General features: G+C 33.6%; 1 protein-coding gene across 1 annotated transcript in view; it reads right to left on the bottom strand.

Moving 5' to 3' along the window:
* Window positions 1-3,284: 3,284 nt before the first annotated feature.
* CAPZA2 (capping actin protein of muscle Z-line subunit alpha 2) overlaps window positions 3,285-23,442 on the bottom strand; it is a 56,505-nt gene continuing 36,347 nt past the window's right edge. The window contains exons 4-10 of the mRNA XM_029234254.1: window positions 19,738-19,801; window positions 15,387-15,593; window positions 13,840-13,919; window positions 10,667-10,745; window positions 8,664-8,735; window positions 5,431-5,493; window positions 3,285-4,712 (exon numbers count right to left, since the gene is read on the bottom strand). Coding sequence (XP_029090087.1) covers window positions 4,572-4,712; window positions 5,431-5,493; window positions 8,664-8,735; window positions 10,667-10,745; window positions 13,840-13,919; window positions 15,387-15,593; window positions 19,738-19,801 — 706 coding nt within the window. The 3' untranslated portion in view covers window positions 3,285-4,571. The remainder of the gene's footprint in view (window positions 4,713-5,430; window positions 5,494-8,663; window positions 8,736-10,666; window positions 10,746-13,839; window positions 13,920-15,386; window positions 15,594-19,737; window positions 19,802-23,442) is intronic.

Raw genomic sequence — 23,442 nt, 5'->3', positions numbered from 1 at the left:
TAGCTTTAAGTTCATGTAGTGAAGATGTTATTAGAATGAAAGGCTGGTTTGACATCTGTGACACATGTGCTCTCTAGTCAGTTTGCGACAATGTTAGTTCTCCGATAGTCACACTACAAAAAAAAAAATGAACATCGAGTTTTTAACACTACATGTTACAACTAACATTAAACTAACTAGTACAATTTTCTTAGATTATACCAAAACTAGAGATAAAAATGCTTTAGTATCTTATTAGTCATACTCCAGTTTTATAAGAACACATTTAAAATTTTACCCTTTGTGTTGACTTCATTTTGTACTGTGAAATGTATAAAGAAAGAAACAAAGTCAGATTTCGTTTTCAACTGGGTAACGCTATTTGACCTATGACATACCAGAGAGGGTGATATGCTGTTATCTGTATTTTGATGCTTCGATGAAATACAAGAGGATTTCCTGCCTATCAGTTACATGCACACTTACAAAAAAAAAAGTGTGAAGTACAGTTTAAACTTGTCCTTTCCAGGAGAACTTCCTTGGCCTGACATCCCTTTAGAAGGATGTCTTACCTTTAACTTACCTTTGGTAAGTTAGGCTTGAAGTGCATCTTGTAAACAACCTTAAAGTATTTTACACACCTTCCTAAATAGGTTCAAGGTGTATGAAGATTCTGATCCCCTCAACCCTTAGGACAGCTGGCAAGCAGACTCATCTGTTTCTCCCAGACTGTCTTAAAATTACCACCATTTTTCCATACAGGTTATGATGTGAAAAAATTAGAAAACACTGCTATAGTACCATGACTACCCTGTAGACTCCTTTAAGAAACAATTTTATATTCTCCTGACTCTACGATGCCTAGAACAGTCCTCTGAACACTGTGATTAATCTTGAATGACCTGACATTAATTTCTAATACCAATTAGGCCTTAAAAGTTTAACTGGTTATTTTAATTAGTGAATATTTTGCATATTCTCTAATAGCTAGCATTACTAGCCAGTCCTACAATAAAGCTTTTGCATAATATGCAGAAAGTGAAATTTGAAGATGCCTATACAAAGAGCCTTGTTACAAAGTTTTCAGTTTCAGGCCCAAAACACTACAACTTAGGAATACCATGTACATTGTGATTCTGCTTTTAAATAATCTTCTGTAGAGAAGTGAACAGAAATACACCCTCTTCTTAGGAAATTTAATAACATACATGCATTACCAAACTCCTGTGTTTGGCAAAATATGCCTTTATATTTTATAACCACTAGTTGGCAAAAGCGTAAACTGATGATCAGTATGGAAGATATTTTCAAAGGATCTTGCATTATCCCGAAGTTTCTGGTGTGATTAAAAGTCAAAAATGATTTTAATCACAAAAAGGGCCACCCCAATGCTGGAGAATTATCTGTAATTGTCCTTAATTATTTTCCTAAGAATTTCACTTTCCAAGAACATTCCTAAAGGAAGTGCTTTTTTGGCCGTGCTGAACAGCATGCAGGATCTTAATTCCCAGACCAGGGATCGAACCCATGCCCCCTGCAGTGGAATCTTGGAGTCTTAACCACTGCACCACCAGGGAAGTCCATCCCAGAACATTTTTAATGAACCAGAACTTCCAGGATACCATTTTAATGCTCCTGTCCCCATTTTAGTTTCCAAAATCCCAAATGAGGAAAAACCTCATAAATATCTGTCAAATGTATCACGTCAGAACATTTACTTCTATCGTAATTCTTGACTGCAACATCCACAGCAAGCCCGGGCTTCATGGTTCCTTAACTCCTCTCCTCTCCTACTCAGCCAGTCACCCCCTTGATCATACTTGTCATGACAGATAAGTCTAACTCCTCAAATTCTCAATTTTAAGCATATCACTCTAACCCCTACCTCCTACATTTCCAGGTCATTCCTTCTAAACATACCTATAATACATTGATGGTGCCACATTTTCACTATCCCTCCTCTCCTCTCATGTCCGCACTTCCCCGCTTACCTAGCTGAAATTTCCAGGTTATCATTAAAACCCTGCCCCTCTTCATGGGGGCAGTCAGACTCACTTGGTAAAACCACAACCTTGGTTAAATCCAATTCACCTACTCTGTGCCTGCACTCATGCAGTGTTACATGGCTGAAGAAAAACATTCAGTCATACTTAGTGGTCTCATTAGATTATCACTAACTTTGAGTAGTCCTTCATTTTGCCTGGCTATCAAAGTATGTTTCCCAGGTCTGTTTGCTCTCCCATTCTTCTGGTCCAGAGCACTCCTCTACCTCCTATCTCCAGTATCTAACTGCTACATGATATTTCCCCCTTGAAAACCAAGTTCCCAGGCCTCCCCAACCCTGAATCTTCCCCAATTTCTCAACCCCCAAATGTCCTTGACATCCCTCACATTCCACAACCAACCCTGGCAAATACACTTGCTTTTATCTTTAACATATATCCAGATATCACTACCTCTACAGCCTACAGCTACCACCACAGGCCAAGCCAGCTTTCTCTCTCCACCAGATTCCTGCAGCAGCCTCCTAATTTTGTTCTAATTTTGCCTTTATCTCCACACTTTGGCCTATTCAACACAGTAGACATTATGACTCCTATTAAAAAGACATCCCTGAGATTTAGGATACTTTGTGTTTCTAATCTTCTTCCACTTTAATAAAATGCTATTCTTAGACTATAGAAGACGAAGTCTATAGCACAACCATTATTTCAGACTGTACTCTAAATTATTTTGATAAATATGACCTTTTACATGCACATCACCTTAAAAACAATTACATAAGAGAACAAACGTATGGACACCAAGTTGGGGGGGTGGGATGAATTGGGAGATTGTGACTGACATATATACACTAATATGTATAAAATAGATAACTAATAAGAACCTGCTGTATAAAAAAATAATAAAATTAATAATAAAATAAAAACAATTACATATATTTTTACAACAGCATTCTAGGTCATAAAACAGAGCCAAAGTAATTGACCTTCAGGGGATATAATCCCATGAGAGCCCAGTTGACACGATTAAGCTAATCAATTAAAGATTCACCTAGTGTTTAGCTCAGAATCATCAGACCTTTGAAAATGTGTTTTAAAAAAGAGAATAATTAACACTGCTAATTCATTTTCTTCCGGAATCTCAATATGACAAAACTTGCATTTTAAAACTAGAAAAAATGATTTAACCAAAAATGTCATAATTTCATATTATATTCTCAATGCTTTCAAAGCCCAACTGTGATTTTTAAAAAGATATTAAACAACATGCTTTCATTGAGAGAATTTTTAAAATCTATACAATTCAAGCTAATGAAATATTTTATTGTACAAAATAAAAGTGGTGTTTTTTAAAAAAACATTTCCAGGCCCAGACATCCACAGGAGTATGTGAGGAAAGGATTCCACTGGAGTATAATAAGCAATACTCAACTGAATGAAACCACAAATCCACCCTCCCTATAGTAAATACTAACATTCACCACAGGCTTGAAATTCCTGTACCATCAGTAAATGTATTTTTCAAAATATTACAAACATGCTTATGATGCATAGGAAGATGGAAAAATTCAGACTTAACTGCACACCACATGTACTCCCAACTTTTCTAATTTACAACCAGTTAAGAATCACAAATATCCAAAGAAAGTATTTTAAAATAGTATATATGATTCACTGGTAAGTGATTTTTATACTCAAATAAATAGTATAAAATGAAATGTTCTCGTTTCATTTTAATGTCACATTGAATTTTAGTACTTTTCAATCCAAGAAAAAAATAAACTGAGACATGGTCATGAGTTCAGGATTATATATATTACAATTTGCCTTGTTATAATATATTTGTGGCTTTATGATAAAAATAACTCAGGGACATATGGAATCCAAGCTAATTTGCATAACTGTCACAAGAAAAAAGCATTAAATGCATTTCTGAAATAAGTATTTTCATTTAATTCAGAATCTCAAAACAGCATTAGACCTTGGTCTTTTTTAAAAAAAGTTTAGTTAAACACTAAGCTAGCTAAATAACCTTCTTGAAAGGTTTAAACACAATTGATATAGAAAATGCTTTCCCTCTAATCTCAATCTTACATAAATGAAAGAGGTAAGGGGGAAAAGGTAGACAATTTCTTTAGCAGCATATATGGCTAAATCCATCAACCACCTTAAACTAGAATGTCCATTATTGACCCCATTAAAAAGAACTGGGCATATATCAAAAGTTACCCACTTCATAAACCAAAAGACAATAATTTTAGGGTTACGGTAAGTAAAATATTTTTGAAACACTTCAAAAAACTTCTGACATTAAACTAGAGGAATCATGTCTTCATTGTAAGAAAGAAAGGCATAAAAGAAAGTAAAAGACATTTAAACTAAACTGATTTTCAATCTTCTTTGAACAAAAGAAATAAAAAATAATGGTTGATTAGCTAAGCTCTGTGCTCTAACCAAACTAATTAATTACAGTGATTTTAAATGGCAACAGCCCATCTGACTGGGTAGCTTGACAGTTCTGAATACTTTTGCAATGATTTTTTTTAAAACGCAAAGACACTAAAATGATCCGGTCATGCAATGTTCATCTTATGCATTCTGCATCTCTTTGCCAATCTTGTAGCTAAGGATCTTGTTCCAATCAATCTTAGTGCGTGTAACTGGCAACTGTCGACGTAAGGCTTTGAAAGTAGTGTCCGACATTGTCTGATAATTCTCACTGATGGCAGTCTATGAAAAACAGTAGTTAAAAGTTTAAAGAAATAAAAGGAACAGAACAATGTATAAAACACACAGATGTTTTAGGAAACATCTTTATTTAAGCAGTCTGTTTCACTGTTTTTAAAAAGCCAAATAAAAACCCCAATATGGTTTTAAAAGCTATTTATAAAAGCAGCTAAAAGAAAAAGCTTATAATCATTTTGAATAATTTAATAAAATGAAATTATAAATTATATTTACTATCTGTGTGTCCTCATTTTGGATCTATTTTACTATTTCTCTCAGAACAATTTCACAAATTACTGTTTGCAAGGAGTGGAAACGCGTCCAATACACAAATTAAATGCTTAAATTCAAGAGTGCAATTTAAAAGCAGGTAAAGAATGTAAAAGAGTACAAAATGAAATATGATCTAAGGAGACCACATATAATCCAAATGCTTTGGGAAATAGCTCCTAAAGTAGAATTTCCAATCAGAAACAAAATAACCATTTAAAATCTTGGCCTATTTTGACCAATACTCAGAAATTACAGTTAGCTAAAACTGAGTTTTAGCTACATTTTCACAAGTTTGCACTTGAACTAAAACAAACAAAACACACTCAAAAAAGACTGTATCTTATCATAGTGAAACAATGAAAAAATTCAGGCTTATGACTGAAATTAAAATTTCAGTGCCATTATTTACAAGCAAATATAGATTATACAATATTTTTGAAAATCATACCTGGTATTCATTTTCTGCAGCCTCTACAATCTTTATAAATTCTTTTGCTGTTTGCACCTCATTCTGAATGAAAAACAAAATCAAAAGTAAATAAAATAGTGATTTAAAACTACACCACTATTACTTTTAAATAGGTATGTCAATAGATGTATGGTTAATGATTTCTTATAATTTAATAAATAACACAGATGGATATTATGACAAAGGGAAAATATTGTAAGATCAATTATCCTAAATTCAAGGGGAACTAGGCAAAAATGTTTTAAAAGTCTACAGAATGAGCATGGCTTTAGTGTTTCACTGGTTAAGGAAAGCGAAATCTTAATAGTACATGTTGATGAAAAATTCAATTATAACACTTAACAGCATTTCAAAAATCTTTACGGGTAAGATGTTAGTCACAGATTTCTAGTTAATGACTATATTGCTAAATATTTACTGAACAATATTTACCACCATAATGATACATTTAGAAAATATTACCAATTAGAAAAAGCGTATTTTAAAGTTTAAGGTGCATTTTTTAGTGTTTAAATATTTTCTGGAAAAAATTAAAAAAAAAATTTTTTATATTGGAATTTTATTCCGATATAATGCATTTCTTTGCTTCTTTCCTAACACTAAAAGTTAACAATTGTTGACGTAAAATTATCTAACACCTTACTTTACATATATTATTTATATATATTTACATATGTATTTATATAATGGGTACATTTTTTCTATCCAAAAATAGTAAAACAACAATGAAAATCCTCTAAGATAAAGTGAAAAGGTAATTCCTAAAACACTCAGCACACATTGGCGTATTAGTCAAGTTTAATTACTATGACGAGATCTCACAACTCCACAGTCTATAATTTTGTAGACAAATCTCTCTTAGGAAGACTCTTTACTCAATGTCAAACTCCTCAAAGAATACTAAGTATCTTGTTACACAAATAATATTACATATATACTCACGATATAGAACTATATTGAGTGGAGACCAGACATTAGTAATTATCTTTCCTGGCAATTTTGCAAGAAGAATACTACTTAGCAAGAAAGCAGAAATCACCTAAGTGCTAATGAAAACTTGAAAAAAACCAAAAGAAAAAGCAAAAAAAAAAAGAAAAGAAAATCCAAAAATCCCACAGCTTTCATTTCTTTTCAGGTAGCATCTGGCCTAACACACTCACACATGTTTCTTAACATTAAATCAAATGCTTTCTTAAATTAAAAATAAAGTTTTAAAAATATTTGTAAGTTAGTTAATTTTAAATATTAGCAGTTGATGTTTATAATATACTAATGCTTTTAGGTATACAACACATTTGATAAACAAATGTTTATCAGAAATGTCACTGTTAACATATTATGATATCTTTGGGACAAAAAAATTCTGCAAAGAAATAGTTGCATGTTCAATGAAAAGAATGTGTGAAAAGACCCCTGCAGGGAAAAAAAACCAAGTTCAAAATTTCCAGAATTTGAAAGCTGAACTTCAGAAAAACTTCATTAAATCATACTCCAAATAGAGAAAAAAAATACAATAGGGTTTAAAAGTTAAGTACAGGAGCACAGATGTAAATTTAAAAGCTAAAACTATAAAATTCGTAGAAGAAAACTCTGGAGTAAATCTTCACGATCTTGGGTTAAGCTATGGTTTCTATTAATATTCCAAAAGCATAAGTTACAAAAGAAAAAATAAACTGGACCACATCAAAACTGGTATCTTCTGTTTTGCAAATGATACTACCAAGAAAGTGAAAAGACATACAGAATGGGAGAAAATATTTGTAAATCATATATCTGATACAGGACTTCTATCAGAATACATAAGCAACAATTACAACAACAATAAAAACACAAGTCCAATTAAGAAATAGATAAAGGATCTGAAAAGACATTTTTCCAAAGAAGCTATTCAAACGGCCAACAAATACACAAAAAGATGCTCAATATCATTATCCATCAGGAAAATATAAATAAAAATCACAATAAGGTGCAATTAACAGGGGCTTCCCTGGTGGCACAGTGGTTAAGAATCCACCTGCCGATGCAGGGGACATGGGTTCAAGCCCTGGTCCAGGAAGATCCCACATGCTGTGGAGCAACTAAGCCCTTACTCCATAACTACTGAGCCTGCACTCTAGAGCCCACGAGCCACAACTACTGAGCCTGAGTGCCACAACTAGTGAAGCCCATGTGCCTAGAGACCAAGCTCCGAAACAAGAGAAGCCACCGCAATGAGAAGCCTGCACACCACAACGAAGAGTAGTCCCTGCTTGCCGCAACTAGAGAAAGCCGCGCACAGCAACGAAGAACCAAAAATGCAGCCAAAAATAAATTAATTTAAAAAAAAAGATACAATTAATACCAACTAGGATGGCTATAATAAAAAGGTAGGCATAAGCTTTGGTGAGGATGTGGAAAAACTGGAAACCTTATATACAACTGATGGGAATGTAAAAATAGTGCAGCAACTTTGGAAGCAGTCTGGCAGTTCTTCAAAAGGTTAAACAAAGAACTACCATACAACCCAGCAATGCCACTGCTATGTATACATCAAAGAGAAATTAAAACAATGTCTACACAAAAAAACAGTATACACAAAGGTTCACAGCAGCAAAAAGTAGAAAACACAAATGTCCATCAACTAATAAATATATAAATAGAATGTGGTATATGGATTATTATTTGGCTACAAAAAGGAATGAAGTACTGACACATGCTCTAACATGGATGAACCTTGAAAATATTATGCTAGGTGAAAAAAGCCTGTCGCAAAAAATCACATATCGTAGGATTCCATTTATATAAAATGTCCAGAACAGCAAAATCCAGAGTCAGAAAGTAGATTCATGGTTGCCTAGGGCTGAGAGGGGTTTGGGGGAAGGGCTGGTGGGAGGGAACGGGGAACGACTGCTAATGGATATAGGGTTTTTGGAGGATGAAAATGTTCTAAATTACATTGTGGTGACTGTTGTACAACCCTATTAATATAATACTTAAAAAAAAAAATTTATACTTTAAATGGGTGAACTGAATGGTATGTGAATTGTATCTCTTTAAATAAAGCTGCTAAAAAAAAAGTTAGGTACCAATTTCCAATTACTTACCATCTTTAATCTATCTGAAAACACTTTAATCTGAAGTAGAAATACTACTTAAAATGTTAATTCCAAAACCGCTCTAGTTGTATAGAAGTATTAGGTTGTTTAAATTTTATTTTGGAATTAATTACTTACAGACACTGTTAGGGAATCTTGTATATCTTTATGACTCACTAGCTGAACATTACCATCTTCATAATAATGAACCTATTAGAAAAAGAAATTACAGAAACCATATTACAGGAGTTATCAAGATCCTCATGGCTTCAACAATCACATCAATGCAGATGACTACCGATTTCAGCTCTAACCTAGTCTTCTCTGCTGAGCTCCTGACCTTAAACTCCAGCGAGCCTCTTCCTGCCCTTAGGCTAGCGAGGAACTAGGTAGCAGTTCCTGCAGTTACTCAGGCAAGCCCTCCATTGACTGGACTGCTGCACATTTCTACCTCATAGATGTTCTACTGGTATCTAAACTCAAGATTTCCAAAATCAAACTCACAGTATTATCTCCCAACACCACTCTTGTTTTGTGTATTTCCACCAACCATTTAATTCCTCAAATTCAAAGACATGATTTTATTCAATAAACATTAACTGAGTGATTACTATATATGACTGCTACTACAGGAAGTTCTAGAGACACAAAGCTTTTAAAAAGACAGCCCCTGACCTCATATTTCAACACAACACAGTAAGAGGTACGTACAAAGTACATTAGCAATACTCCAGACTCTCTCTGAGACATAAAAAAGGACTTCAGAAAAGAGGTAACACTGTACTTGGGCTTAGTAAAATGAGTTTAACAAACTAGGGAAGGTGAGGAAACTGAGCTTAGTAGAGAAGAGCATACTTTAGGAAAGGCCTGCAGGCACTTAGGACTGGAATGTGTGCGAGTTTGGGGAGGAGGAGCTGTGGCTGGCGGAATATACAGGTAGGTGACGAGTCAACCCTGGGCCTTCTATGCCACGCAAATATGTCTGATCTAGTAGGTGAGTGTACCACTAAAATGGTCTCAAGTGGCAAGTAACATATCCAGATTTAAATTTTTAAAAATCACCTTTCTTGATGGCAATGTAAAAAAGTGGATTAGGAGATGGCAAAGGGTCCAACCAATCAACAAAATAAAGTAACCATTATAAACCAGGCATCATGCCAAGTGCTTAAGATAGAACCAGCCAATCCTGGCTCTCAACAAGCTTTGGCCCAACAGGGGCACATCTCAGAAATCATCCAGGTGAGAGCTAGAGGCCTAACTGAAGGAAAAAATAATGTCAACAATAATGGCTACGATGTCATACAGCTAATAACTGGCAGAGCTGGGATTCAAACTAAGGCAGTCTGGTTTCAGAATCCATGCTCATAACCTCTGTTTTCTAGCCCTTAAACGATAGCCACACCAAGACATACAAGTAATAGGATAAAAGACTAGAAATAATGTATACTGGAGTCAAATGATAGAGCAGTGCATCTGATTCATTTTTATTCCTTTATGGCTCTTAGCATAATACATTTCATGTTAAGCAACAAATGTATTGAATAAATAAGTGATCCAAGATACAAAGAAATTAGTCAGTATTCTTCTTTAACTTATTTAGTAATATTCATATTTAAATCCTCTTAGTTATCAAATTTCTTCTATAGAAACATTTGAGCTTACACTGAGTCAATTCTAGTGGGTTTCATATAAGCAGCCAAATATGAGTACAGAAGATACTTAAGATATATGTAGTATGTACATGTGTTAACATATATATATACTTATACATCTATACACACACATATATTAATATTATACCTCACTCAACTCCACTCCAATTCAAAAGACAGAACAGCACAACTCAAACTCAGAAGATGCTTGGATGAACAAATTGTATGAAGAGCAGACCAAATGGTAGCATCTAATTTTAGCTGTGTTTTTAGAATCTGTCAGCTATCCTTGCAGGTTTCTGATGACTAGGAAATGAACTGCAAGGTTATTTAAAAGATGAAATCAGCACTACTTGTTTTTCCCATTACCTCAAAACAAAGACCTCGAAAAGAAACAGTTATTGAGTACTATGAAAATGTAAACATATGAATTAGCTGCTTCTATGCTCAGAATCATCTAGAGATCAGCAAATTCTTTTTATTTCATACCTGAATTTTCAAGATGCCAACCACCTGAGTGGTTGAAGGAGTGATTGTAAACTTCCACTCTGACCTCCAACGACCATTCCTTAAAAACAAAAACAGCAGCTATAAATAAGGTAGGGAAAATAATTTGAATAAATTTTAAGTTCCAGATTTAAATTTCACACTACAGTATGAGACAGTGTGGGGAATGGATGCTGGACATTCTTTTTTTTAATCCCTGAAATATTCAAAAGAATCAAGAGGTTACGTTCAGTTATGAGCTACATTTAATCTTCATCCTGCTGATAAAAAATGACCTATATAATGGATGCAACCTCAGAACTCTAAAGCTAAGGCTTAAAATACAGTTCAAAACTACATCAGTTTTCTGACTTATGCTTTAATTATGAAAAACTGAATAAATGTTCAGAGTACCAGGGGCTTTCACAAGTTTACCATCCAGTGAATGACACAAAGTCCCATAGTTTTAAAAGAATAGATAGTAATACAACATTCTTAAGGAGATTTTGATATCTGGAAAGAGAAGGGCTTTAAAGGGTTTTAAGCATCAGATTTTTTTCCCTTTTCCAATTTTAGACTTAAAGTTTCCACATAAAAGGCACATACATCCTCCTCCTAGATCCCAAAATGATTTTTGGTATAAAATTGATACAGATTAATCGTAAGAAACTGTGACATTACAAACAAGCAACAGGCATGTTCTTCATTTTTGTCTCCTAATTAATTTTATCCTAATTTTTTCCTGACAGCCTTTTCATAGCAACTCCTTTTCTTCTGACCTCTATTTGCTCTTTTGCATACTAAAGACATATTCTGATATGTAAACTTATACCTGTTTTTTTTAAAACAGTATATATTTCTAAAACAGTCATAGAGCTAATGGATCACTATACTGGCTTTGCTACAGAATTATTTCTGGGTTCCCTTCAATATTCTTGCAGTCTGCCCAATCACAAAAACCTGCAGAATGATAGCACTCTCATACCTAAAGTTAACACTTATCATTTGAAAAGTACTATTATTAGAACAATGTATATGTTCTACAAAATAAAAGATAATTTTATAACATGTTTTGATTTTGAGTGACTTAGCCAAAATTATCCATTGAAGCTTGACTGGAAAAAGAACTTAGATCTATTCATTTTTATTTCATGATTCCAAAAGAAGTTATTCCTTTTATTTAGGTATTAACTATCAAGCACTAGTGAGTTCTAAGCATACACATTTCTGATTTATAATGACAACATACACATATCACCACTGATTGTGAAAATTAAAAAAAAAAAAGAAAAAAGGAATTCCAAATCAAGTAATCATACCAATTTGAGAACTATTTCAAAAGATCCTTCCAAAGGCATTACTATATAGTAATAGTAAACTGCACTGCATAGACAGTACCCTTTCTTTCATCAATGGAGTAAACAGTCAAGATGTCCTAGCCTTTAATTATATTCTTCTCTTCTCTTCTATTAATGCTTAAAATTAGAAATCTGTATTTATTCAACAAACATTTATTAAGCCCTCAATACTGCTAGATGTTAGGGAAACAGCAGAGACCAAGAAAAGAATGTCCCTAGTGAAATCTAAGAAATGATCATGACTAGAATCTTCTGATTTTTATGCTATCTGCATTTGAGGTGAACTGAAGTAATTTCCTTGTACCAAAATATTTAGATTTTACTGAGGTTATTGTGATATGTGATGTCTAGCACTTTGGAATGTCATAAAAAATTATCTTTTCCAAAAAGTGGAAGTGATTTTTAGCTTCAATGATATAATGTTCATAGTGGTAGTTTAGAAAAAAAAAATTCAGATATGTGAAGTGAAACAGACTAGAAAATTCAAGGGTATCATTTTCATTTTATATATGCTAACACTCAAACTGTATTTCTGAAAACTAGTAAATTTACTATTTTATTTTATCTATATATATTTATATATTTTAAACTAAAACTTAGTAACGAGTTCAATCCCAACAAAATTGATTTTATTATATATATCCTGGCACAAACAGCACAAATTAATAGCAATTTTGTGAAGACTTATTTCTTAGGATACTGGTAAATTAATGCTACAAGTTTTTAGGCCAAAAATGGAGAAACTACATTTATATCAAGGCCATACAAGTAAGTTAATACAACAGAATTTTTAGGAAACTGCAGCTTGTCATTAAGGCCTATGTTTACAAATAGAATTTACTTTCCTTCAGTGATAATGGATCTCTTTCCTCCAAAAGTTCCTGTAACCTGCATTTATTCCTGTGATGGTTAAGCAGTGGAGCAACCTTGGGCCATAGACCAAAGTGGTCCACAGGGGTTACTGATACCTGCTACTCTACCCTTAACAGCACCACCAACCAACTCAGCTAACAAATCAAAGACTAATATACTTAAAAGGTAAACACTATGACCATACTTACTCTGATGGCCTTAGAATGTATTATCAAAAAGGGAGGATAAAAGTAAAGATTTCATTCAATTCTGAACTTATAAAGTCTTGGAGAGCCACAGAATTTTATAACAGGAGATATCTCAGAAATAGTCTTGTCTAAGAATAAAAAGGCCCAACAACTTGTTAAAGGTCCAAGATTAAGAGTGCAAATCAGTGCTTTGGGGAGCTGGACTTTTACAAGGGATAATCAAATGATTTGTACAAAAATTTGTAAGGCATGACTGTAATTTGCCTCGCTGGACAAAACGTGTCATTACTTCCTCACATTGGCCAACCAAGCACAAAGCAATCCACACGAAAACATCTACTTCAGAGTCACCAAAGTTCACGTACCAAAACGCGATCATTCTTCACTTTGTAAGTACCTCTGCCCTCCTCCCCCATGTAAGTCTCATTCAGGAACAACCCCTTCACAGAATGAGCATATGGGCCTGCCAACTGGTCTGCTCACAGGCACGCATGTTCCCTCAGAATGCTGCTTGCTAGTCTAAAAACACCCAATGCTCTCCCACCTTCTTTTCACTGAGTGTCAATAGATTTACTGCCACCTTTGAAAGATCAGGTTGATTATAGAACAGATATTTTTCTTATATAAAAAGGCTGAAGTTTTATATTATATTGTTCTTAGTCAATCATACAGAAACAAGGTATAGGCCCAATCAATAAAGAACTTAAAAGAGAATAAGCAGTATCAAACTTCCCCAATACACAAAATTTTAACTTACCAAAAGTTTTTTGCTTGAAACTGATGGCTTTCTATGCATGCAATAATGGTCTGCTGTCCATCTATTTTTTTACCATATACCTTGTTGGTAAAGAAAATAAACACAAGAGTGAATTTAGGGCCACAGAATATCCAACTTTAAACATCTATAAAATACTGAAAATTGTACAGCATTTTGGCAAGAACATATAAAAGAATACAAAGTAGGTCATCATTCCAATACAGTAGCTAGAAAAACAAATACTTAAATATGTACACCTAATCACAGATTCTTAGTGAATCATAAAATAGCTCACAATTAATGAAGTACAATTTATTGGAAAAAAATAACTGTACTCTCAAAATATGCATAAACATCCCACAATCTCAGGGGTTGCCATTTCTCTAGACATTTAAAATAAAAAAGTATTGAGACAGAAGTGAGAAAGTTAATTTACTTACAACTAAGAAAGTTCACTAAGAGAATGCCTGCAATGGTATGGTGATGTTATTTCACCTCTTGCCAACTGCTTTTAAAAAGTAATGAATAATTTGTCTTTCAATTCCCTGGGAACAAGTAAGGACCCTCTAACTCAACCTCACCACCTTATTCTTGAGGTATTCTTCCAAAATAATCCTAATCAACACGGTTATAATTCAAAGAACCTGTAAGGTATTTTAGGTTATGTTGCTATACTTCTCAAATAATTATTGAGAGCTAGATACTTAAGGCGACCATATGAATTTTTGTCCTAACCAGGAATCTTCTGAGTGAAATGAGGTGGCTATTGGTAATACTAATAATTATGTTGGGACAGAAGGTATAAATCAGGATGTATGGTCATCTTAGCCTGGAGAGGTAGGCAGAGGCCAGGTTCACAGGGCCTTGAAAACCACGTTCAGAAGCCTGGACTCTATCCTAAGTGCAACACGAAATCTTTGAAGAATTTCAAGCAGGAGATTTCATGATCTGATTTGCATTTCAAAAGATCACTGGCTATGGAGAAGATCACAGAAAAACAAACGTGAGGTACTAAAAAGCATAGCTAGGCACAGGCTATGAAAGAAAAAAAAGTACTCCTACTTTCTATCATATTTTATCCTGAAAATAAAAAATAGGTTAAACCTATGAAAGAATCACATTTAAAACCTTAAGAAATTTGATTATAAAACACACGAGGACAAGAGTTCACTTCCAAATAATTTTATTTGTTCTAAGATTTTGTAATTTAATGAAAAGAAGTTTGATGTAAACTTAGGGAGATGAGTCATGAACATGACATTAAAGAATCTCATCATATCATGTTCCTCAAATCAATGTATGAGAATTACTACTTGGATTTAATTCAAGGTACAACCATTTTTCCATTTTTGACTATCATAATACATTTACTATTTAAAGTTTCTTGAAAAAAATAGTAAACATTCTTAGAAATATTTACTTCAAAAAAAAGGAATATTAAATTATAAAATGTCCATTCTGTAAGTTACTATAAATTTCAAGATATCACAAAATCACCGTCATATTTACATAATACAAAAGAAAAAAGTGCACACTGGATAACTTACAGTGCAGACCCCATTTGGATAATGTTCTTTTACATAAGCTCGCAGAGCAGCTTCTACTGAAGTTCTCCAAGATTCAATTGCATTTTCTGCTTCGTATGGTCTTGGATCAGTTGCTTCCTTTCTTAAGTGATCAAATTTGAAACAGATTCTGTTTTTTGGATCCAAAAACTTTCCATTTCCCAGGTCACCATGTTCTGTAATCAATACCTTCAATGATGCAATGAATTTTGGAAAAAGAATATTTAAAATAGCATTTAAATACTGATATATTATACATTCACTTGAACTTTTTCCTTAAAACTATAAAAGAATTCTATTCCAAGTAACTGGTTTTACTATATGGCCCAAGTATAATACTTCAAATGAGCAGACTATAAAGACAATGAGGCTGCTCTCATGCAGCTCAGATCAGTGGATCTGATTTTCTCCCAATATAACATCCAGCTACCTGGTGGGGGAAAAAAAATCCATTGTCTAATTACCCTGCTGGAGTCAGGTTTTGTTTTGTTTTTGAGAACTATGGACAGTCTCCAGTTCCTCAAAACTAAGGAACTGGTAATAACCTTCATTGAGAACGGTTACAAGTGAATGTTTTGTTTTGTTTTGTTTGCTGTACGCGGGCCTCTCACCACTGTGGCCTCTCCTGTTGTGGAGCACAGGCTCCGGACGCGCAGACCCAGCGGCCATGGCCCATGGGCCCAGCCGCTCCGCGGCACGTGGGATCCTCCTGGTCCAGGGCACGAACCCGTGTCCCCTGCGCTGGCAGGCAGACTCCCAACCACTGTGCCACCAGGGAAGCCCCAAGGGTATGTTTTTAATCCACTTAGAATCCTCTTCAGTGTGTCCTACATTACTGCTGGGCCCACAATCTCATCTACTGTTAAGTGCCTGCTGCTTGTTTTTATTAAGATAATCACTGACAGTTGTTTTCAACTGACTTCCAAATTTTAACAAATGTAATTTCTTTGTTTATGTGCATTTAAATTATACACACATAAATTTGACATTCTGTGCTTTCTTTTAAAAAATTTTGCTCTTTTTCCTTCCCATGCGACTCTCCCAATCTTTGACTCTATACCTATGTCAGGACTCCCCCATCCCTTTGATGTAAATTATGCAAACACAGGATGTACCCTTCTGAATTTTTTTCAGTCATATTATCCCACACAGATAAATACATACACGTCTATATATACATACACACACATCCAGGGGCTTTTATTGGCCACTGTTCTACAAGAATGGAACGAAAATGCACACATATTTTTCTGCATCTGGTTTTTTTCAACATCAATACTTTATAGAAATCCTTCAGAGTCAACTGGTAAACCTCTCATCATTCTTTTTCATGGTTGCATACTATCCCATGATGTGGGTATAACAATTTATTCTGCCATTCCACTACTGTTGGACCATCTCTTTATTTCCAGGCTGTTCTCTTTTTGGGAGGGGGGATAGGCACATTAAAAATGTTAAAGTATTATTGTACATATATTCTAACATACTAATGTTTCTATTTCCACTGGATGCTTCTATTTTTCTTAGATATCGATTCTCAGCAGTGAGGACAGTAGGTAAAGGGTTTGTATATTTTTAATTTTTAATACATAATTAGACTGCTTTCCAGAAATGGCTGTGACAATCTACATTTCTGCAAACAATATATGAGATGCTTCCCTTCAAATTATCACCATCAACAGGTATACAGTTCTTTTTTCAGTCTGATGAGTATAAAATATATCTCATTACTTTAATTATATTTCTCTCGCTCACAGGTCTAAATACCTCCAAGTTTGTGGGCCATTTTCTCTTCTGTGAGCAAATATTTTTCATCTGGGTGGGTGTTTTTCTTACTAATTTATAAGAGTCCTTTATTTGAGGTATTTGTTTTATTCTACAGTTAAAATAATTGATATGTAGCAAAATGTCCATCTTTTCTTTTATAGTTTCTGGGTTTCCAGTCTTATTTAAGATGGTTTCCTCTGCCCTTAATTATACATGTAGACTCTTTTCTCCTAAAATTCTAGTCATTTTACAAATTTTTAATCCACCTGAAATTTATTTCTATATATTGTAAGACAGAGGACTGGTTTAACTATATGGCATATGTAGTTGATCGAAACCAGTGGTACCAATAACCTTTATTATATGTCTGTCTAAATTATAACCTTATCATGTATAAAAATATTCATATATTTTGGAACTAAATTCTGGCTTGATACGCTGCTCTATTGATCTATTTGTCTACACAATACCACACTGATTTGACTTTACATTGGTTGTAAAGCACCTTCTGCTATCTAGCAATGCAATTGTCTCTCACCACTCTTACATTTTCTTGTGTTTCTTCAAGCATGTTTTTCATATAAAGTTTATGAAAATTTTGACCAATTAAAAAACTATCAGGATTCTAATCAAACTGCATTAAATTCATATTTTAGTTTTTAAATAATTTAACTTTCTACCTCAAAATGGAATTCAGTGTGCTCTTCCATTTGCTCAGAACCTGTTTTATGTGTTTCAAGATAACCACCATTTTCTTCACAATCCTATGCATTTCTTGTTAAGGTTTATGTTCAGTATTACCACAATTTAAAATGAAACTCCTCCCCCTCCAACCACGACTAGTGTAAAGTCCCTACTTGCCACAATAGAGGAAAGTTAATGCATTTTGTACACTTACCTTAAATTCAGCCATCTCACAAAATTCTGTTAAGTCTAATAGGTTATTCTGGTTGGGAGGTTAATTTATGGGAGTTTCTCACTATTTCTAAATATATAAATCATGTCACCTAAGAGTTTTCTGTTCTTTTCCAAAGATTTAAGGGTTCTCATTCTCGTCTTATTTGCTATACTTCCATTTATGATAAATAATAATGGTGATAAGTTGACATACCTGGCTAATTTTCTATGTTAACTAAAATTATATTAGTGTTTACAGTTTGATATTTACTACTGTTTTTCGTTAAACAGTATATTATATTTAAGAGGTTTTCTTCTATCCCTATTTTACTTAGGGTTTTTGTAATGAGGATTAGCTGCTGGAGTTTTCAAATCCCTTTTCACTGTCTATTGATGTATCATAAGGTTTTTCTCTTTATTTGTTGATTAAGCAATAAGAGCAATATATTGCCTTACATGGAACCACTCCTGCACTCCTGTAATAAATTCTATTTAGTCTTGGCATATTATTCTTTTGATATATTTCTGGATTCTGTTTGTTAATATCTGTTTAAAGTTTTAAAACCTATAGTCATATGTGAGATTAGTATAGTTTGCTTTTTTTGTTTTATATTTATTAGGTTTAAGTATTAAAATTACAGTAGGTTCATAAAATGAGTTTGAGAGCTATCCGACATTTTAAAAGGATGCATCCCCGGATCCAGCAATTCTTTTAGGGATTTACCTTAACAAAACAATGGTCCATGTGCCCAGAGGTACAATGATATTCAATACAGCACTGTTTATAACAGTTTAAAAAAAAATCAAAAACACAAAATCTCCCAAGGAAAAAAAATTTAAGAGCTTCGTGAAATGAAACACTACATGCCTTTATATGTATGTGTGTGTATACACACATGCATAAATCTACCTACCTACCTACCTACCCACGTTTACTTTTTCCCTTCAGTTATAAGTCATCTTCTGTCTGGTCTCTCTTTTTCCCCTATAACTACGAGACTACATATTACATAATGAATAATGCCAAATGCAAGCTTTAATATAATTTGCCACTGAGAACTAATTGTTACTACTCTCTCTTATGTTTTACCTCCAGTTCCTTCTTCATATTGTTTTATGTAAATTGTGCTTCATGTAAGCATTACAGAAACACAATCACTGTTCAATTACTAGTAACTTTAAACCAAAAAATAAAAACTAAGAATGCTAGTGACTTTTGGGGCTTTTCTTTGCTTAGCAATTCCAACTTGTACTTTGTAAAGAAAAGATTTAATAATTACTAAATGCTAAGTTGCTCACATGAAGAACTGTACAATTCCAGAGCAACTAAATTATGACATAAATCTTACAATATAAACTCTAGATTTTGGATTAATATAGGATTGGTTTTTTTCCTATAAAAAACAAGAAAGTAGATTTAAAGCAATTATCTTCTAAAATCTTAAAATAATTACATTTGAATATTTCTAAAAGGAACTTTCTGCTAATAGCATTATTGGTCTCAACAAAAGAAACTACATTTTCAATTACTTTGCTCCTAAGTGGCTATGATTAAAATGAACGCTTTTTTTTTAAACTTTAAACATACCACTTCACAATTCTTGCAGGATACACTAACCATTATAGATGAAATAAAGAATATCAGATCCTGTGTTTATATGAAACATACCTGATCTTCATAACCTTCAATTTTTACTGGAGTAAACTGGTCCAAGTTATACTGTGCAAATGCACTAAAAAAGAAAAGGGTCAATTATTTAAAATTACGTATTTAATGTTCTTAAAAAAATCACAAACAATTCACTGTCAAATAAAAGTCTCCTGCACTGCACATGGCAAGTTAAATAAAAATGTAATTCTCTACTACTGATCTTATATTAGGTATAAATATTATATAGGTATGGCTTTTTAAAAACCAGTGAATGACATCCAGCTTTCAATGCTTAGCAAAAAATTAAATCAGTAAATATAATCAGTCCTTTCCTTCAAAACCCTGAAAGTAAAGGTTAGCCACTTATAAGACACATATCCAACTATTCAAGTATATACTAATATTTAGTATACAACATACCGGGAAACAGAGTAGGTGCTGTGAGAGATGCAAAGAGTAATTAGACAGATCAAAGGGCTTACAGTTGAATAGGAGCTATGATAAACATAATCATAACACAAAGCAGAAAGCACCATAAGAGAATGACCAATAAACATCACAGAGAACATATATTTTTAAAAATTACATTCTGTTGAGGCAAGGGTAAGAAGAAAAGAGAATCAGGGGTGATATCATAATGGAAGTGATACTGAGTAATGGCCTTGAAATAATGGGTAGGCTCTCTGGTCTTGCAGAAATTGGAGGGATGAGAAGAGTAATTCAATTAGAGGGACCAAGATGAGCAAAATACAAGAGGAGAAGATAGGTTAAGTCCAACATCATAGAAAGCACCAAGCTCAATGCCTGGCACATAGCAGGTGTTCAGTTATATTTACTGCCTTCAACTGAAAGGCCCTGCATGATGGAAAAATTACTTCATTTGGGAGGCAAAGCAGAATTACAGAAGCTTTTTGAGAAAAGACAACCGCAAACTACTTCTGAAGATTAATTTGGCAGCAGTGTATATGACAATTGGGTGGTGGAGCAACTAGAGGCAGAAAAGCAGTTGGGCTATCATTAGGCAAACGTCCATGTTAGAACAGCTGAGAGTCTGAACTAGGAAATGGTGACGAGATAGATCCAAGAATAAAGCCTCTCTCTACTTTCATATGAGTAAAGAATAATGTATTACATAACTACATAATACATTTGTAGGAAAAACTCTCATAGCACAAAAAAATTACCTAAAAAATAAAGATCACACTGTATTTTATTAAGTCTATAACCTAGGAAATTTCTTCCACTTACTAGGAAAAATACTGAGAATTTTTAAATTTAGGAGTACATCTCTAAATCTAATCTACTTGGAAGCTTTTCAGATTACTCTGGATGGTAACATGTCCACTGAATTTTTAGGTGTTAGCCACTGAATCTCCTCGAGAGAGGAGATTGAGCAAAGCATTACTGATGAGTTAACAGGAGACTAGTAAATGTAAAAACAGCAAAGTAGGATTAAATTCCTAGCTGTCAAATTCCTGACACTGCATGTCAAAAAAAGATGGGGGTAAATATAGAAACGTATGGAGGGAAAGGGAGATTTTCTTTATTCATTAAAACTGTAATTTTCTTAGGAATAGCCCCAACATACCCAGGCAGTTACTATCCCTTAAATGAATTTATCTCAAAAGTATGTTTGAGATTAAAAAGTATTCTAAATCACTTAGAATTTAGGGTTCCCTTTCCAGTAAAAGACATATTTAAATAATAAATTTAGATAGTAATTTGGTCTTGGGTCCTTTACTGCTCATATCAAACCCCGTTCATCTATAATCTGGGAGTGGGGTAAGAACAGGAAATCTGAAAAGAAGACAATGAATATGAAATAAGTAAAACTGTATCTTAAATGCTCAAAGCAAGTTAAACAGGTGACAATTACTCAGTATGGCAAGTAAGGTACTCATTAACCTAGGAGTCAGATTACAGAATATCTAGGTTTTGTTCGAACCCTGATATTAGCTAGTATGGGCCCCACTTACCATATCCACAAAAAAGACGGGTTTGAACTAGATGACTTCCAAGTCCCTTCTAGTTCAGAAAACTTACTCCATTTACCCACTCATCGTCCATTTACCTACCCCTCTACCCATGCAAATATTTAGGTGTTAAGCACTCTGTTAGACACAGTGAAAACAATAATTTCTCTGCCCTTGTAGAGTTCTGTAGCCCAGTCACCCATTTCTAAGTCACCTGTTCCTGTATTTAGATTTTTTTTATACCCTTTACCATTAGTCATTCACATCTTATACTTTTCACCATGTGTTTCCACATCATCTCTCTTATTTACTATTTGAATTGCTTTCATCATTTAAACTCAGCTCAAAAACCATCTCTAAATAGAAATTTTAAATTTCTTCCTTTGGGCTCCAAAGGTCTTTGATATGCCTCTATATTTTATTTCAGTTGGCCAGAAATTCAACATGTCTGACTCCCCATTGGAAAATCCCTAAGAGGTTTATTTGTCTCATCATCACAGTGAAGTCTGGCATTCATATGTCTGTTGAATAAAAGGCTATTTCTGGATATTTCAAAGTTTTCTAGACTTGAGAGTACCAAGTCTTCAGTATGCCTAATTTTACTATGAAATACACTGAATTTTATGCCCTTCAGTAAAGATGTCCCATTAGAACCACTTTTAAGAATAGCCATGTTTCCCCCCCCCTTACAAAAACATAGGAAGAGGAATTTCTCAAAAATAAATTTAAAATTAAAAGAGTTAAAGCAACAGGAAAAAGGTGGAAGAATGGAGGAAAAGAAGTACACAGAAGGAGCTGTACTTGTATAAAAGAAATTCAGTATCAAAAAATGCAATTGAAGAAGCAATAGGACTATGGCTATGCACTTACTCTGGTGAAACTGCCACTAGGACACATTTTAAATGTTTTTATAATGCTTTCCAAGCTTATGTTATATAGGTCTAGGCAGTCTCAATGACAGGTGATACATTATCTTTTGAGGATGAAACCAGGTTTGGAGGTATTTCAGAAGTAATTCAGAACCAAGTCAAGTGAACAATGGGGGTAACAGCATGTTTGTTTGAAAATTATTTCACAGACAGGACACTGTGAACCAGAGTAATATAATTCTAAAGTCAATCAATGATTTAAGGTGTATTTCTGTACTTCACAGATAACTTCAGATGTCTGCAAAATGAATTTGAACAAAGAGTTTTGAGAAATTCTTCTGTACAAAGACCACTACTGAAGTCAACTAAAAGAATCAATTCTTTCTCTTCTTGTTCATCTAGTTAGCAATCACTTACTGAGACTATAACCACATGCAAGAAAACCTGAAGATTCTACTGAAGGTTTTGATGTTTTTTGAGGTCATACTATAAACATCTTGTTTTATCATTAGGTACTGATTTCCTCAAAGACTAAAATCTCCTTAAAAGATCAGAATATCAGGCATTTAATGTATATACCTCTTGAAACACGGACCAAGACTGTCCCTGAAATTTGGTTCATAATAAAAGAGAAATTATTCCAATTATTTTAAAAAGAACTCCAATTTATTTAAATGTAACAGTCATCAGATAAATACTCCTTTGGACAAATAAAATTTCAATGCTTTCATCATTTTTTATTCAAATGTGTACTGTTTCATACCACTTATATAATTATGAACATTTTTCTGACCTTCATTAAACTTTACTCTGCAGGGGGAAAACTCTTCTTTCAACAAACAACTTTGTTACAAAGCAGAAACTAACACACCATTGTAAAG

The sequence above is a fragment of the Monodon monoceros genome, unplaced genomic scaffold, assembly GCF_005190385.1.
Source record: "Monodon monoceros isolate NGI ecotype Baffin Bay Population unplaced genomic scaffold, NGI_Narwhal_1 Super_Scaffold_2, whole genome shotgun sequence".
In the NCBI taxonomy this organism is placed as follows: domain Eukaryota; kingdom Metazoa; phylum Chordata; class Mammalia; order Artiodactyla; family Monodontidae; genus Monodon; species Monodon monoceros.
The sequence above is the reverse complement of the archived record's forward strand: the minus strand, read 5'-3'. Positions and strand labels throughout refer to the sequence as shown.